General features: G+C 35.1%; 2 protein-coding genes across 4 annotated transcripts; one reads left to right on the forward strand and one right to left on the reverse strand.

Moving 5' to 3' along the window:
- Nucleotides 1–736: 736 nt before the first annotated feature.
- Nucleotides 737–6,922, reverse strand: LOC101246378 (ureidoglycolate hydrolase). The gene is made up of 12 exons (XM_004247604.5): nt 6,606–6,922; nt 5,674–5,759; nt 4,660–4,734; nt 4,003–4,131; nt 3,623–3,709; nt 3,229–3,431; nt 3,022–3,124; nt 2,407–2,498; nt 2,138–2,200; nt 1,678–1,918; nt 1,469–1,509; nt 737–951 (listed from the first exon to the last, which is right to left on the reverse strand). The coding sequence occupies exons 1-12, from the start codon at nt 6,792–6,794 to the stop codon at nt 854–856; spliced, it is 1,407 nt and encodes a 468-aa protein (XP_004247652.4). The 5' UTR covers nt 6,795–6,922; the 3' UTR covers nt 737–853.
- Nucleotides 6,923–7,535: 613 nt separating this feature from the next.
- On the forward strand, nt 7,536–14,748 carry LOC101246663 (uncharacterized). 3 transcript variants are annotated; one of them, XM_004247605.5, is made up of 11 exons: nt 7,536–7,740; nt 8,674–8,776; nt 9,021–9,414; nt 9,520–9,671; nt 10,467–10,670; nt 10,735–10,899; nt 11,227–11,607; nt 12,045–12,124; nt 12,236–12,599; nt 12,991–13,203; nt 14,214–14,748. In XM_004247605.5, the coding sequence occupies exons 2-11, from the start codon at nt 8,732–8,734 to the stop codon at nt 14,538–14,540; spliced, it is 2,325 nt and encodes a 774-aa protein (XP_004247653.1). In that variant the 5' UTR covers nt 7,536–7,740; nt 8,674–8,731; the 3' UTR covers nt 14,541–14,748. The 3 variants fall into 3 exon arrangements, with proteins under 3 accessions (XP_004247653.1, XP_019071262.1, XP_069145288.1); XM_019215717.3 differs by having other exon boundaries at nt 7,566–7,740; nt 8,704–8,776; XM_069289187.1 differs by lacking the exon at nt 9,021–9,414 and having other exon boundaries at nt 7,600–7,740.
- Nucleotides 14,749–18,444: the final 3,696 nt, after the last annotated feature.

An 18,444-nucleotide genomic window follows, 5' to 3' on the forward strand; every position in this document is an offset into this window, starting at 1 on the left:
GACACTAATTTTCATTTAAGCATATTTGGTTTGCATTTCGAGGTATTCAGATGTAGTCACACAAACAACATTGATTGACGAGCTAGTCAACAAATAATGGTAATATGATATGTGAATATATTACCAATTTACCAAGGTAATATGTATGTAAAATATTTTATTTGAAAGATGACAATGATATATGTGCATCCTACTATTTTACAGTAACATATTTGATTCAAATGAAGGGTTTGACAATAAGCAAACGACTTTCTATCATAATTGCAAGGGTTCCAAATCTTAACTACTTAAGTATCAAAAAGGTTGTTTTTGATTGGTTTCATAGTGGGGTCGTTTACTACAAGCTATCAGTGCTCAGTACTGTCTTAGATTGAACGTTGACTTATCTTATTGCCGTTCAATCTCTAAGGCGAGTTTCCGCTGAGAACGGAATAGTGTTTGTGTCCAAAGGTGAACAAAGCCCTAGCTTCTAGAGTTCACTTCTTTTTCCAGGCCGGCCGGAGAAGGGCTTATACTAAAAAAAAAGTTAAGCAAAGACTAGTCTAAATCAGCAGAGAGACACGTCTTTTAGCAGAGGTCTCGATTTCAAGCCCTCTATATGAAGTCGCTTTTGATAGTGAACGTTACTCCAATGCATTTCTTTTATAAAGCTAATATAGTCAGCTTGGTTTTAAATTGTTGTTCTACATAACTAAAAATTAAAGCAATTGGATATGCTGCATATGAATTGAAATGATTTGTGAACAAAGCCAACTATTATTAGAGACAAAGGAGGATATTCAGAAAACATGTAGAAGTAAAAAAAATAAAAATGCCCTGAAGCATTAAGAAGTGTTAAACTACATGAAGGCAATTATGAGAGGGATAATTTGGCAAGAGTTAATGCAAGAACTTTCACCCCGTTCGCGATATCTTCAACGGATGAAAACTCTTCAGGCTTATGGCTATATCCTGCAAAATCAATAACTAACAAGCATGAATATCAATCCAGACATCCTATGAAGCAGCAAAGTGAACTTGCACTGATGCTTCATCGTTTTCGCTATGCCTAGCTTGTGATAGTTTATTACATACTGTAACTTTTTTTAATAATCATCCAGCATATATTCCATCAGATACAGTTCTACTAGTCAGTAGCAGAGCCAGGATTTTGAGTACGGGGATTCAAGGTTCAAGAAAATGTAAAAAGGGCACACCTAAGATACAAACCTATGTCAAGGGGATTCAATAGCGTTCATATATATACCCAGTGTAACTTTCTGGCGAAGAGGATTCAGTTGACTCGGTGACTCTGTCAAGGCTTCAAGTGTCTAAATATTTTATTTTCTAAAATGGAAATAGGCGACGTAACTAGAGGTAAGACTGACATCAACGACAAATAAAGAAAATAGAAAGGGATAACGAAGGAATAATACGAACACAGAGAAAGTGTGAACAACTAGTGGCAAAGGAAAGTGAGATGGCATACCCTTGTAACATGGAATGAATATCATGCCCATCGGAGATACTCTGCAAGGATTTTAGCATGAAATTTAGCAATAAATTTTGGGCAGAGAGCATAGAAATTTGTGTCCTACATTAGCTTCATGGACCTCGAGTTCCATAAGGGATCTAAGAATTTGAGAAGATAAAATGCATAATTAAATACAAATGCGGAGGTTTTCCCCCTTTACTTACCTTGCCATAAACAAGGAATCATGATAGGCTCGACTAATCATTTTCTTGTGAGTCAAATTCAGCTCTTGACATGCTAATTCTGTTGCCTTAGTGATTGACTCATCTGAAAGGGCTGGTGGATCTTGATTCACTATTTCAAACTCCGAGAGTATAACTCTGCGTTTTTTAGCAATGGACAAAGCTGACTGATGGATTTTCTCAATTACAAGATTTCGACGGCTTTCATCAATGTCACGTGTATCTGTCCCACCAAAAACAAAACGACTTTGTTGTCAGATACAGCAAATACAGATAGTGTACTAGGCTTTGGATAGAATGTGTAAGATAATGTGAATACTTGAGTCATGAAATGCGACTCTTTCCTTTCAAAATTGATAAACTTGAAACAAACAGTTTTATGATCATCCTGTCAGCTGGAATCATTTGTAGAGACAAATACATGATCCGACAGTAAGTATACCTATTTCAAGGTGTGCCATGCTCGGGATGCTATTGATTGCTCCAGGATGCAGCTTCAGAATGCCTTGAAAAAGAAAATCATTAGATCTTATTGAGAGATCATCTAATAATTCTCACAGCAATTAATAGTTCCACATGTTGATGAGTTTCTCCTTTCCCCGGAGAGTTCCATTATCAGATGCAGATTAAACCATTCATGATTCATCGGAGCACAAAGTAGGTTACCCTAGACCAGTGTCTTCTAGTATGAGGCAAAAGACATTAGCTTACCAACAGTTCCAACAGTGTCAATGGATCCGGAATCTAGTACATGTTTCTCCACAGCTAGAGCCAACTCTGCAGCAGCCAGTCCAGCATCGTTTCTGTTCCAAATTAGTTATGTGGAACAATGAGCCATATATTGGAATAGATTATTAGCAGCACATTGCCCAAGGAGAGAATATATATATATATATATATATATATATATAAGACTTATATTCCCTATTGCAATCAATATAAAATCAGATGCCTCTCAACATCTTGAATAATGCAGATGATAGCTGAAAAACAATAGAAGACAAAATGCTTTACGGCTTGAGAGTCGCAATGCAAGTCAGGGAACAGAGAAAGAGCTTACAACAAAGAAGACAGTTTCAAGCTTAGTCTAATGAGGAACACATAAATTTAGAAGAAGGCAAGCACGTAAATTTTGAAAGTCGATATGCTAACAGCCAGAGTCAGTTCTTTATAAAGTTTTGAACTTTCCAAAGAGATTCCAAACAAAAGCAACTAGCACATGACCCTGGTGGTAGTTATCTGTCTACCACAACATAGACAGACAACCATCTTAATACTTTGTAAGTATGAAACACTCTAGCTAGTAGCTCTTCAAAAAATAGTTACCTGTCTGGCATCAAGGCAGCACCTGCATGACCTCCATTGCCTTCAAATGTTACTTTGATGCTTGCTGGAGCAGCAATTGCAGTCACAACACCAATGGAAGTACCTGCATTGACAGATAAACCAGCTTAACTATACCTACAGACTACATCTAAACCTGTCCTTGCATTGGATCACCAGAAATAGGATAACCATTTAACAACAGCCTACCTTCTTTTTCTAGAATGGGACCTTGCTCTATATGCAACTCGACAAAAGCAAAATAGCTTCCTTTATTGAGAAAGATTTCAGATAAATCACCCTTAGCATTTGCATAACCAGCAGATTTGGCAGCATCAGAAAAGGAAATATTCTGGTTGTCAACAGTCTTCTTTAGAAGTTCAGCAAGTTGTACACTTCCTGCCAGCAAACGGCTGCAAATATCATGATCATCAGAGTCTGAACTGGATATGGGACGCGTTTAGCACTCCTATATTGCAACATAAGCAGTTAAAAAGCAAATGGAACCTAATAATTAATGTATGCCGTCCGTCCATCATAGGGAACTTGGTGAATGCATTTGCTTATCCTCTTAGATGCTTAAGTAAGTGATCAAGATCCTAACCTTCCCAGACAGCTTATCCCAAACCTCGTGGGCTCTTCTGAAGTGAACATAATCACTTCTAGTGACCTCTTAGGCTTGAAACCCGACCTGTGGTAATTTGGATTTAAATCAGCAAACAGAAGATAACTCTGCCGTTAAACAAAGTAGCAGCCAAATGCTAAGTGTATAGATAATTGTTGAGTTTTCTTTGTTTAAGCAGTCTGATTATGGAACAAAATGTGTAATTTGGATTTAAATCAGCAAACAGAAAACAGAATTCTGCCGTTAAACAACGTAGCAGCCAAATGCTAAGTGTATAGATAATTGTTGAGTTTTCTTTGTTTAAGCAGTCTGATGATGGTACAAAATGTTAAGTTTAAGCAGTCAGGATATATGCATACCGCTTTAGCACATTAATGGACTCTATTGCACCCAAAACACCAACCACGCCATCATATTTTCCGGAGTATGGTATAGCATCAACGTGAGAGCCAGTTAAAACGGGGGCGAGCTCAGGTTCATATCCATTCCTGTGAACCACAAGATGACAGTCATGTTCAAGATATGATAGGTAGAAAGCAAGTCACGGGCCAAATGAGTGCAAATAAATTTTCAAATTAGACAGTAAGCAAGTCGAGGGGCAGATGGGTGCAAATAAATTTTCAAATTAGACTATCTTCTAATTAAATGGAGATAGAGTCAAAGTTCCACATAAAGCATCTCATCAAAATCAATGCTAACCAGACCTTTAAGAAATCTGTGCCAGTTTATTTCACATTTTTTTTGCTTTCGGGGTAAATACCAATTTTTGAAGCTAAACCAAACTACATTAATCATTTTATAAAACTTAAAATGTAGATATGCAGAAAATTTCATGAGATGTATTTCCTCGTACCAAATGGAAATAGAATACATTTCAACATATTAGTCAAAGTTCACCTAATCTGAATCCAGGAAACAGAAAATTGTCAAACAATTGACGTACATGGATAATACATATGCATTAAAAAGCTTATGCTTTAGAATAGATGGAGAAAAGCATCATGATACAAACTTACCACCGACCAAAAATGTTCCCGACAGCATCCTCCTTAACAGAGAGACCAGAAAGTTCCATCAAATCTTTAATATAACTGCATGATAAATAAGCAAACAAGTAAACCTTATGTGTTTCTTTTATTACTTATTCAGAAGTAAAAACAATGCCTTGAATATTACTTTTATGAAATTGATCAAGAATCATATAGGCATTTCATACAGATCTATGAGCAACTAGAAATTTTACGAGGTAACAATAGTACCAAAAAAATTGAATGATCTAATCCCACAAGAATAAACCAGAAAAAGAACAAATTGGTTACACATCAAACTGAAAGTCCAATCATAACATACAGAAGGAACTATAGAATTTCGCCAGACTGGAACTCAACTATACTGCTTTAAAATACACCCCTGTTTATCGGTATAGCGTTTACTTCCTTAAACATGTCTTTTCTATTTGGTTAGACAAGTATAGCCCATTTTTTGAGTACCACAGAACCCAAAAAGCTATGACGGATCCACTAAACACTTCCCAAAAGTTACTATGCCAATTTTTGTCCTCAAAGTGAAATGTAGAAGCAGATGCAATCTTCCTATTTTCATAACTTAAAAATAAAACATTGAAAACAACAATTTCTCTAGCTAAAATCATCAGTATAAAAGGAGTGTTTCTTGTGGTAGTTCCATTGCAATTTTTTTTTTTTTGGCAGAACATGCTCTTCCTGTCACAGAATATAGATATAAGAAATGGGCCGTACTGTATGGGAAGTACATTTTGCATTCATACACCTGATTACCTGTTCTTCTTTCGTGATTACTCAAACTATAGGAAGAGAGACGAGACAGTTCAAATTAGTTTCAATGAAGGTACTGAACTGACTATAACAGCTACTCCAAATTCAAGATCACATTTGCTCAACTTTTAGCTCAGTATAGTTTCTGAACTCTGAACCATAACCACAGCACAAACAGATATAGGCTTTATTTAACGTCAAATAAGCAAAATGTTCTTATAAGCTAAATATATATACCTCCTTGCTAATACATCCTTCTCACTGTATAGGATCCTAGTGACGGAAGGGGCAGGTGAATCTGAGAAAGTTGCTAGCTCATCTATCTAGAACAACACATAGAACGACACAAGCAACAAACTATTATAAGATAAATTTCAAAAACACTGCACTTAATATGATAACAATTGAAATAAGTTATAGCACATACATCTACAGAATAAAACACAGATTCAAAATGCATAATATATTTTCTGAAAGTTCCAGTTTATTAAGTTGCTGTCTTTCTCAAACATAACATCACAGAAAAACGAGATGCCAATTTACACTTTTCCAGTGTACTTGAAAAGACTAAAATAGTTACAAGTCACACTTTAAATTAGGTACTTTACTCACACAACAAATTGCATCCTACATCAGAAAAGGTGTTTCACACTCAATTCTACAAATTGTAAATCACAAAGGATATCCAACTTCAAACGAAAGTGGTCGAAACAATGGATATAAAAAGTTTGATTTTTCCCATTCTGTTGTGCACTTTGAGCTGCATTTGATCAGATATTTTCAGAACAAAGGTTAATATTCCTACTCATCACATCTGGGATAAGCTATATGAATCCTCACACCCCTTTAATCCATTTAACCTCATCCCATACTAATAATATACAAATACAAATAAAAAGTACTCAAGATTGTAGAAATTATGTATATTTTCTACACCAATGTATCCAGCAAACCAAACAAAATCTCTCTTTCCCTTTCTTTCTTTCATGTATTAACTATTCATCACTATATCACTCTTTTTTGTTTGTTTTCCATAAAAGGCAAAAACCCAATTCAGAGTTCACAAGAACCACATCTTGATAAGCTCTTTTATCACTAAAGATTCAATTTTTACAACAAATTCAAGAAAACACAGTCACAAAAGATAAACTTTTTTTTGCTAAAATTACCTGTTTCTGTAGAGTATCAGAGTTGACAGATAAAGAATTGGGATATTTAGGTTCATGAATTTGGTACCCAGAAAATTCCTCCATGGTTTTAATTGTCATGTCTTCATCATGACCAAATATTCCTGGAAAATCACTGATAAAGTATAGAGAAATGATGAAGATGAAAAGAGAGAATCTCAAAGCCATCATTTTTTTTTTTTTTTTTTTGTGTTATTGGGGACTCTAATTTGTTTATCATATATGCTTTTACATATAGTATCACTTTTTATCTACCGATATTCGATATATATATTAAAATCCGATTAATTTGCCTATTCAAAAGGTTCATGACTCAAACACTACTCCAAAATCTTATAAGGCTACTATTTTTTCGAAAGTGAAATAATTGTTTTTATCATAAAATTACTTTTATTAATGTATAAATTTTAGTTAATTGAATTTTCTGTTTTACTTGAATAATTATTCTATATTATTTCATAATATATATCGTATCGTTTATTTAATTTTTTTAAGAGTAAATTATGAGAATCATTGTGGATTTTTAGGAGTAAAGGGCCAAAGGTATCTGTCACATGATTTTCACCTTGGAATAATAACACAAAGATATCATCAATAAGTTAAACTTGAACGACTCCACCAAATATTCACTTTAATTTTCGTCCATATTTATTATAATATATTTTTTATTTGATATTTAATATTTGTATTAAAATTTTTATTAATTTCATATCGTGTATCATATAGTTCATTTTGAAATGACGTATAGAAGGCTCAAATTTAACAATAAAAGGTGAAACAGTTTCACTATTACACCACAACTCATAGTGGTGAGTTTTAAATTTTACTTTAACTTAAAAATTTATATTAAAATGGGTAACTTTTTTTTAATTATATCTTTGATAAATTAAAATTGGTGTTTAAAAAAAAATTATATCTTTAATATTGAAAATCATTTTTAGTGGGCTGAAAGAGCAGCCCATCCAAGTAAAGCGGTGCAAAAGTTTGCATCAGGCCCAACAAAATCTATCCCAATTCAATCGCGCACGAATCTATCGCCGATTTGTCATTTGCGGAAGTCAATAGAATCGCCACCGTGCTTTCCGCCGTCGGCAATCTATCTCCGGCGAATTCAGCCGTAAGTTCCATCTTGCTCTTCACCTCTCCTTCTGACCAAAAATCTCAAGTGAAATTGGAGTGCCGGAATAAAATTGGAGTTATATAGCATGTATTCTATAAGTAATTTTCGATTTTTATTTAATCATCTCTTTCTCCTTCGAGTAAAATACCTTAATCCCTAATCTCAAAATTGAAATGAAAAAATAGGAATTTATTAAGTTTACCTAGTACTAGTAGTGCGGATTAGGAAATCTGAATTAGGTTGGATTGCTTTATTTTTGAGCCGTAAATCTGCTCTTTATATGTGTATTTGTCTCCAAAGGTTTTATATATCAAATGCAGAATTACCAGTATTTTGTGAGTTTTTAGTTCTTGTAATAGAAGCTATAAATCTCAAGTAATTTACCTAATTTATGATATCTTGCTTTTTATAGTTGAATTCAATTAATAGACTACATATGAGAAGAACATATATTTGTAGTAGGCGATTTCGGATTTGAATGACTAGTTGAGTACAGTCTGCTGATGACCATAGTTTAGCTGTAAAGTTCAATTTTTAAGGATGATATAGGTGATAATCATTTATTAGGCTCACATCCAGTTCGAATCATTCTGTGCGCAGAAAGAAGCCTGATATTTAAGTGAAGAAGGGTAGAGGGACAAGTCTATTATCCTTTGAGCTTCTAACCATTGGCCCTTGGCCCTGGGGGTTTTCTTGATTATTAAAAAATTATAACTGGTAATCTTTTGTTGCTGCATTCTGTGCGCAGAAAGAAGTCTAATATTTAAGTGAAGAAGGGTAGAGGGGCGGGTCTATTATCCTTTGAGCTTCTAACCATTGGCCATTGGCCCTGGGGGGTTTTCTTGATTATTAAAAAATTATAACCGATAATCTTTTGTTGCTGCAGTCATGCAACAACTCTAATTTGTTATGTTTGATCTTGATTTCCAGGACACTGTTTGAAAAAATAAATTTCTACAGGACATAGTGTTAAGAGACAACCCTGAGTATGCTTTCAGGATTGAAAATCATTCCACGCGAACACGTAGAAAAGGTAAGCTTACTAACGCTTTCTCATCACACAGTAGAAATCCATCCTGATGAAGTAGCATGATTCGTATTGGTGTTGAGATAAACTTTGTTCTTTGGGTGATTGTTGCGAATGTTTTCTTGACATTTGTGGAAAAAACTTTTTCTTTATTGAAGTAGATAAGATTTTGACCTTTATCTTTTCGGGTTCTTTAATTGTGTATGAGAAAGTCTTATGCCTCTGATGCTCATGGCAAATTTGGTGTTAGGCAAAGGATGAAAGCTTGGATGATTCTCGAAAACAGAGGAGGAGATCTGGTCATAAGAAGGATAGGGAGAGAAAGAAAAAGAAAAAATCGCGTTCCACTAGTTCAGATGATGAAGACCTTGATAAAATAAGAGCAAGGTCAAAGAAAAAGAAGTGGTATGCATCAGATGAGGATTTGTCCTCGTATTCAGATGGAAGTGAGAGTGATAGTGCTTCTGATTATGAGAGAAAGAACAGTAGCAGGAAGACAAGTAAGAAGAGAAGAAGCAAGCATGGAAAAAGTAAAGAAAGAAGTCAAAGTTCTTCATCTGAGTCTGAAAGTGAGAAAAGGAAGAGAAGTAAGAAAGACAGACAAAGTCGGAGAGAGGGTGATGTACTGCAAAATAACGTGCTTGGTACATATAGATTGTGCTATTCTCCAGTTAATTGCACATCGTCCCTTCCCCAAAATTAAATGAAGGGAGTAATTTATTTAGTTAATTTTTCTGTGGAATTTTTAGATAATGACTTTGATGGATCTAAGTTGCGTAATGATCATCAACGTGTGAGAAAAGAAATGGGGTTGGATTGGATGCTGCGGCCTAAAGACAATGCGGATAAGATTCCCGAATCAGTCTCTAACTGTTCAGCCAAGGAGACTCCAGCTGAAGAGGTATATATTTGGTTGATTTAATAACCTTGTGCAACTTTGGATGCTCTTTTCTTTTCATTGTATTATATCTTTATACAACAACATACCCAGTGAAATCCTACTAAGTTGGGTTTGGTGAGGGTAGAGTGCCGCAGACCTTACCACTACCTCAAGGAGGTAGAGAGGTTGTTTCTGTAAGATACTCTGTTCAAGGGCATCGAACCAAGTTAAAGAAGAAGAAAATAATGAAGAAAGCATAATGGGTAATAAGAAAAGTAGTGTTAAGTCTAAAAGAAAGAAAGAAACAATAACAACAACAAAATAGTGTGGTATTCGAAAACACAATACACAACATATGGCAAGAACTACTAGGGTACGACTAGTACTACCACAGGCACTAACAAGCCTAAACCTATGCATGGGAAGACAATATTGCGGGCTTTTTCTTATCAAGCCTTATGCCTTTTCTTTTATACTTAATTTTCTTTTATCAGTTTGTTCATGTTAAAAATGCAAGAGCTAGATCTAGTTGACGTCATATATCGTTCACATTGAAAAAGCAATAATGCTATGTGTTTCTATACATCCCGTCTTTGGGGACACTTCCATTTGTTTGTTAATTATGTTAATGTCTTTATTCCAATGTATCAAAAGATTTATTTTGAATGCACAGTGACTGAACCTCCTGAATCTATTGTATATAAGTGCTTCTACTCTCTTCAATTCATTGAAGGAAAATGTAGTTGTAAAGGTAATCTTCTCACACTGCTTGATATTGTTATGTACTTACTGGACCAGATTGGCATCTTGTTTTAGGTGACAAAAGTAAATCCCAAAGAACTAAACCCATATTTGAAGGATGGAGGAGGTGGTTATCCTGATGATTCAGAAGGAACAAAGAGTGGTGGTAGCCAACTTCTGTCTTCTGCTGTTGTTGGTGATGGAGGTGCAAGTTGGAGGCTTAAAGCCTTGAGACGAGCTCAAGAACAAGCAGATCGGGAAGGACGAAAGCTTGATGAGGTTGGCATTTCAGTGATTGTCTTATACTTCTACTGCAGTCACTTTCTAACTTTAACATTTGCAGGTGGCAGCAGAACGCTGGGGATCACTTAGTCAACTTGCGGTTTCTGTGTCTTCCGGTAAAGCTGCACCAACCCGTGCTCACCTTCATGCTATCAAACGGAGGCAAGGGGCAATGGATGACAAGGAAGCTGTTACAGACAAAAGAAATCAGGCCTATGCTAGAAAGGTAATGTTTTGGATAAGAGTTGTTGACTTTACTAAAGGACAACATTAGTTGCTTTCTATTGCTTTGGTTATTCTTTATATCTTACGCTTATATATTTGTTATTTCTGTGCTTGATGGAATAACATTTGAAGTATCAAGTTTTTGTTAAATTAATGTTGACTTTTTTCTTAACAATGTCGTAGTCTGATAACTAGGAGTCTGACCTTGCTCCTTATAAATTTAGATGGAACCTGTGCTATTTCCTTTACTGAAGAGGGAAATGACAATTTGGCTATTTTTGATCTGTGTTTTATTGGTGTTAATAGTCTCATAAACATGTGCTTGCAGGAGACATCCCCTGGTCGTTCAAAGATGCGGATGCCCACCAACCTTAAAGACTCTTTATCATGGCGCAAAGAGAGAAACCAGAATATATCCAATGCAGATGCGGGGCTTATTGCCACTGCAATATCTAGTGTAAATAAGTTCTCCAATGATGGAAATTTTATGCGTGAATTTATGCATGAAAAGAGTGGTGATTCCAGCCATGCTCCTGATTCTTCAAATCCAAAGTCAGGGGTCTTGGAATCAAAACCAGATTTACCGGTATATGAGAGAACAAGTGAAGATGCAACGAATATCAAACCAGCGTTGTCTGCAAATCAATTAGCTGCAAAAGTGATGCAGCTTCGAATGAAAGGGATGCATGATGAAGCTGAAAAACTTCTGGTGAGCAATAAATTCACTCTCTTTTGTAGATTATTCAAAACAACATGACGGTTAGTCAAGACCATGTGTGTTTCAAGTGACATCACTGATATTTGATGTTGCAGGCTTTTAAAAACATATCAATAATTTGTTACGTGTTATCTGCTTTATTATTAACCATAGGTGCCAAAAGGTTTCATCTATCCTAAGATCTATTTTCAAGCTAGTAGGATCTTCTAAATTGATGACTTCATGAGACTATGTTTATTGCTTTGCTTTGCCCCTTTCTTCAAAAAATTAGCGACAGTTAAAACATCTCCATGTTGGCAGCTTGCCGTTTCTGTGAGCAAGTAAAGTGGAGAGCTTTATCATAAGACTCAATGACACCTATTCTCAAGTTGACAGTTTAAACTTCCCTGGTTGCAATCAACTTACAACGTGTCACTTTTCTTTTCCAGAAAGAAGCAGAGGAGCTGAAAACTAAACAAACTGCTAATGATGTGTTGAGTAGACCACGGATAGATGGGAGTACAAGCAGGTATGTTTTTACTGAATTGTCAACTTGACTTGGGAAATGGTCCATTTTAAAAGTTTTGTTGTTTTAATGCCTATCACTAACTAAATGTATTGGCTTTAATCCCTTGCTTAGATATGTGATGCATGACCTATCTGCTCGGCAAAAGAATAAAGCAGAGGATGCTGATGTGCATCTTGCTCAGAAGATAGTGCAAAACAAAAAGTATACTACATATGGTCAGGCGGATGATGAGTATGATTATGATGATGGGCCGAGGAAAAAGTCCCGGAAGAAAGGAGGGGTGGAGAATCATAAATCTCTTGAGACTGCTAATCATGCAAGGCGCATTTTGACTCAGCAGGAGAGATGCCAATTCTGCTTTGAGAATCCAACGAGACCAAAGCACCTCGTGGTTGCCATTGCAAACTTCAGTTACTTATCACTACCGGTATGGCGGTCGATTGCCCCGGGTCATTGCTGCATCTTGACAATGCAGGTGACATTGAACTCTTCTCTGGTCATATATCTATAGGTTATATTTCGGTCATTCTTGTGAACTGTACAATTTGCCAGTTAATTGAATTCCGAAGAAGTAATCTTTAGTGTGCTAGATCTCTATGAGTAGTGTCCTATGAAGAATGCTTAGTTCCCTGTTCCCTACTCCTCATTTGTCTGCTTTTCAGCATTTCAGAGATCATTTGTATCAGAAGTTGACTTTTAACGATGCAAAAAGGAAGAGATCATTTACATCAAAAAAGAATATTTTCTTTTGTGGTTAGATGCTTCAGGATATTATTGCTGCCAAAAATCTTGTTATAGTGCTACCTTTGTTCTGCCAATTCTTTGCTATTTTTTGTCATAGTGACCATTGCTTTCTCTTGGAACAGCATGAATCAGCTACAAGATCTTTGGATGATAATGTCTGGGAAGAGTTTAGGAACTTCAAGAAATGCCTCATTATGATGTTTGCGAAGCAAGAGAAGGATCTCATTTTTCTCGAGACTGTGATGAGTTTGGCCCGGCAGAAGCGACATTGTTTGGTAGAGTGCATTCCTTTGCCCAAGGAAGTTGCAAAGCAAGCACCCTTGTACTTTAAAAAGGTTTGCAAAACCATCTTGTATGCTGTCCGTTTTATTTTTATAGCACTGTCTATCAAATTTAGTTTCGAGTGAGTTGGAATTTAGAAAATATGAGGTTGCCTAGTCTTCCATAAATATGATATAAAGGGATTTTTGATAAAACATTTGAAGGGTTACCTGTTGGTGTCCTGTCAAATATGATTAGAATTTGGTCTGGGATTTGTGAAATATGAACTGTCATTATAGTGGTAGGAGTCTTGTTTCTTGGTCTTGTACTATTATCGAATCATAGGATGTACTGACTGCTAAGACGTGTTAATTTCTTTTGGGATTTGGTCTAGTGGTAAGAGTATAACAGGTGATTGATCTAGCTTAGAGCCTTAGACTACTTGCACAGAGATGAAATGTTTTTTCCCTTCTGTACTGGAGCTACTGGTTACACCTTTTGTAATTTGTCATCTTCTTTGATGCCCATGCAATGATTATCTCTTACTTTATCAAATAAAGAAGAGTATAACAGGTGATGTGTGGGGGCACGTGTTACGTGTTCAAACTCCACCATAGACTAAGGTCTTGTATTTAAATTCCACCATAGACTAAGGTCTTGTATTTAAATGGAGAAGGGTGGAGGTGCATGCCTATTATCCACCAAAGTTTGAACCATGCACCTTTTACCCTTGGGGATTTCTTGGTCATACAAAAGTTCATAGGATGTGCTGGGCGTATTTAGAACTAATATTATTGCAATTGCATCTTTTCTTATGAACTAATGCTTATGTTATTGCTGTGAAAGAAACATAGAATTGTCTTTTGGCTCTTAATAGAGCTGTTGGATATCAGTATCAAGTCCCTTAGGAGTTGGTTGAATCAAATAACGAATATAGGCACTGTCTTCTAGAAAAACTCAAGGTTGCGCTTGCCATGCGTGCTCATTTTTTGTTCTTTTCCCTTTCTTTTGCTCCAATTTGTTGCTGTGCCTGTTTGAAGCAATTTTCTCTGCTGCACTTACTCATAACAAATATCCACTGTAGGCGATTGATGAAGCCGAAGATGAATGGAGTCAACACAATGCTAAGAAACTCATAGATACAAGTGTAAAGGGTTTGCGGGCATCAATCCCAAAGGATTTTCCCTACTTCCATGTTGAATTTGGCTTAAATAAAGGGTTCGTTCATGTAATTGACGATGAAAACCAGTTCAGCAGCAGTTTCGGCCTCAATGTAGTAAGAGGGATGCTGAAGTTACCACCTGAAGACATGCATCAGCATCGGAGGCGTGAATCAGTTGACACTCAAAGAGAAGCTGTCGCTGGTTTTGCAAGAGATTGGGACCCTTTTGACTGGACTAAACAGCTTTGATCGACTAATATTAGGTGTATGCGCCTGTATTTTACGCGTAAGTTTCTTAATTTTTAGCTTGAATTATGTTGAGGGAGGTTGCATTTGTAAAGGAAAAGTGACTGATCGTATTCATAGTATCACTACTATTGCATGATTGTGATATACTTGAAAAGAAGTGTTCTAATTGCAAGTACTTGATATATGCCTAGAAACATGTTTTTTGCTACGTGCCAGACATACTGAAATAGAGAGCGAGGCGGCGAGAACACGAGGAAGGCGAGCAAGAAATTTTTATATATCTTAGATATATGCAAATCACACTAGATATATGTATTTGATGTGATTCAAATATATTTGTTAGAGTAACGAGCGAGATGGGAGAGAGGCGAATATGATTTGTTCTATGTATCTCATATACATGCGAATTCATTTAGATACAGTGTATTTAGAATAAACTAAATCTTGTTGTGACTCATGTATTCAAGATACAGGTAGGTATATGAATGTATTTTAGAAGCAGCAGAATTCAGTAAAATTCTTAATATTATAAACTATCATGTATTTAAGCAGTAATATCGAAAATGGGCATATACCCTATATTTAATAATTTAAAATATTTTAGAAGTATATAAAAAAATTACAATTAAAATAATATTTTATTTCACTCTCAAACTTAGAAAATCATCACATAAATAAATGGAGAGAAAGGAGGGTAAAATAATCTTTGGTTGGCATTTGGCAAAGGAAACAAACTTCTTGTGAGTCGAGCTATTTTTTGTTTGTTGTAGTTCTCGAAAAACATAAGTTATTTTAAAAAGTTTATATCCAAATGATGCCACATAAACACATTGAGAAATATTTGAGAAAAAATGAAATATTAATTACTTGTAAATTAGCTTACAAAAAGAGATAAAGTGTCAAAAACATATCTACACTATTCACTTTTTTTGAATTTCATATCTAAACTATCTAAAGTGTGAGTTTCATACCTAAAAAGTGATAGTTTAGGTATGAAACTCAAACTTTCAATATTTTAGGTATGAAACTCAAAAAAATGTACAGTTTAGGTGTCTTTTTGACACTTATCTCTTATAAAAATCATAAAACATGGAAATCAAGTAAAACGAAGTTTTATATATATATATATATATATATATATATATATATATATATATATATATATATATCCAATGAATTCACTATCTCCATCTGATACATAAATATTTTATCCTTGTCTTCAAATTGTTCAACACCACTAGTATGTAGTACTTCACTACCATGAAGGATCAAAATTGAATTGTTAAGGATCAAAATGATAAATCAAAAATTGATAAAAAAAAAATGTATTATTAATTTAACATATTTAAAAATAAAAAATCAATAATCTAAATTAATAATACATAAAATTAAATTGGACCGACTGATACATATTCCTACTTAAATCCACTTACATTTTTAATTTTCTTAAAAAAAAATGAGCTTACAAATCCAACAAGTATTTTATATATTTATAAATCCTCTATGTTATTGTCTAACAATATCCTATAAATAAAATTATAAAAACCTATAAAGCTAGAAGATATTTATAAACGCCTGCTTAATACTTATCTAATTTATAATATATACTCACTTCGTTCGGTATTATTTATCATAATTCTATTTTTAGAATCAAATTATAAAAACTTTGAGATATATTTTTTCTATCATATTATTATTCAAAAAGTTGCAATTTACAGTACTTTTCATAAAATTTTAGAATATCTATTTTTTTTTGCTTAAAATATCGAATTAATGTGATCTAATTTAATTTTGAAAATTAGTCAAATTGACTTTTAAAAAGTATAACATGATAAATAATATCGAACGGAGGGAGTATCAATATGTGTCCCTCCCACAGACATTACACTTGCATTCAATTTTTATTGTTAAACGTGTGGCTGTTAGACATCACTAGTATGAAGGCAAACTGTGCCTATAAATTAATGTGATACAAGTTATACAAATTCACTCAATTCCTTCTACTCTTTACGTTACAACTAAAACCAAAATGGAGACAAAGTTTGCTCACATCATTCTTTTCTTTCTTCTTGCATTGTGTTAGTTCCTCTCTCTCTCTATATATACACATGCAATAATATCATTAAAATTGTAAATAATTTTTTTTTCAATCTTTTAAACTCTCATGGCACGAAAAGAAATTGATGGACCAGAAGTGATAGAACTTCGATAGGAATTTGAATCTAACTGCTACGGTAAAGTTCTAAAGGATTTGCTTTTTTAGCTTCTCAAAAAACAGTTTTTTCTACTATTTAAAACACTTGTTTTTTTTCCTTCTTAAATGCTTGATCAAACATTATAATTTTCTAAAATATCCTTTTTTTTAAAAAAAAATAATAACTCTATTGACTTTTCTGAGATTCAGCTAAAATATTACATTCCGTTGGTGCCCTTTCGAGCCGAGAGATAAGGGATGAAGTTCATTGGACTTGAAATGACTTCTCCACGATCTCAGGGAAATGAAAATAAATTCTCAAAGATCCACAAACAAATCTGTAAAGTTATCTATAAATGTAAAATCATATATAACCCCTTATATTGAGACAACTTGTAACGACCTGTTTAGTCATTTTGAGCAGCAAATTTTATTTCTGAAAAAACTGGCTAAGTCGACGGATCCCACGACGAACCGTCATGGGCATGACGGACCGTCGTGGGGGCCTCGTTTCAAAACACTTAGAAATTCTGAAAAATGGGTACTGAAATCGACTCTCTGAACTTCGTAACGGAATGGCAGGACGGACCGTCACAGGCGTGACGGACCGTCACAGACTCTTCAGAGAATTGAGTCTCTGAACTCTGTGACGGAGCAGCAGGACGGACCGTCGCAGGCACGACGGGCCGTCACAAGCTGCGTAATCCCAGGCTGGGTCGGATTTCTGTAATTATTTTAAGGGGCGTTTTGAACAATTCCGGCTTATAATTATAAAGTCAGTGGTTTAATATTAATAACTCAATTACTTGGGGGCTAAAGGAGATAACCTTAAATTAATTAGTGGGTTAGTTTGTCATCTTTTATACTTAATTATATGTTAATTAGGGTAAAAGAAAGAGGGTTTGAATAAGAAAAAGAAAAGAACAGAAAGATAGGGAGAAACGATCGAGAGAAGAGAAACGAGAAGAAGAACAAAGCTTTGGGAACTTGCTTGCTTGATTACTAATCTTCGGTGGAGGTAGATTATGGTTTTTATACTATTCGTAGTAAACTCTTAATAGCGAATGATATGTATTGGGTAGTGTTGTAAACCCTTCTATATGCTTAATTATGTGTTTGCATGTTGTGATTATATAATTGTGATAAAATAAGCATGATGAAGCTATTGAATCCTAAATCTTGAAAAAGAAACCCTAATCTACTTGTTAAAGATGATGCCTTGGTATAAAAGAAGGCTTGATGAACGAAAGTAGTGAGATTAGGGGATCGGGTGCCACGTTCCGGTACCAGGATAGTATATGAGGATCGGAGTGTCACGTTCCGACACCAGGATAGTATATGGATCAGGTGCCACGTTCCGGTACCAGGATAGTATATGAGGATCGGAGTGTCACGTTTCGACATCAGGATAGTATATGGATCGGGTGCCACGTTCTGGTACCAGGATAGTATATGAGGATCGGAGTGTCACGTTCCGACACCAGGATAGTATATGGATCGGGTGCCACGTTCTGGTACCAGGATAGTATATGAGGATCGGAGTGTCACATACCGACACCAGGATAGTATATGGATCGGGTGCCACGTTCCGGTACTAGGATAGAATATGGATCGGGTCTCACGTTCCGACACCAGGATAGAATGAGGATCGGAGTGTCACGTTCCGACACCAGGATAGTATATGAGGAGCGGAGTGTCACGTACCGACAC

The sequence above is a fragment of the Solanum lycopersicum genome, chromosome 9, assembly GCF_036512215.1.
Source record: "Solanum lycopersicum chromosome 9, SLM_r2.1".
In the NCBI taxonomy this organism is placed as follows: Eukaryota; Viridiplantae; Streptophyta; class Magnoliopsida; order Solanales; family Solanaceae; genus Solanum; species Solanum lycopersicum.

Coding starts and splice junctions, on each gene's coding strand:
- LOC101246378 (XM_004247604.5), bottom strand. CDS start 6,794: ATGATGGCTTTGAGATTCTCTCTTTTCATCTTCATCATTTCTCTATAC. Junction 5,760..6,605: donor CTGATACTCTACAGAAACAG/GTAATTTTAGCA, acceptor GTGTTGTTCTAG/ATAGATGAGCTAGCAACTTT. Junction 3,432..3,622: donor GGGATAAGCTGTCTGGGAAG/GTTAGGATCTTG, acceptor TGATATTTGCAG/CCGTTTGCTGGCAGGAAGTG.
- LOC101246663 (XM_004247605.5), top strand. CDS start 8,732: ATGCTTTCAGGATTGAAAATCATTCCACGCGAACACGTAGAAAAG. Junction 8,777..9,020: donor CACGCGAACACGTAGAAAAG/GTAAGCTTACTA, acceptor ATTTGGTGTTAG/GCAAAGGATGAAAGCTTGGA. Junction 12,600..12,990: donor GCTGCATCTTGACAATGCAG/GTGACATTGAAC, acceptor CTCTTGGAACAG/CATGAATCAGCTACAAGATC.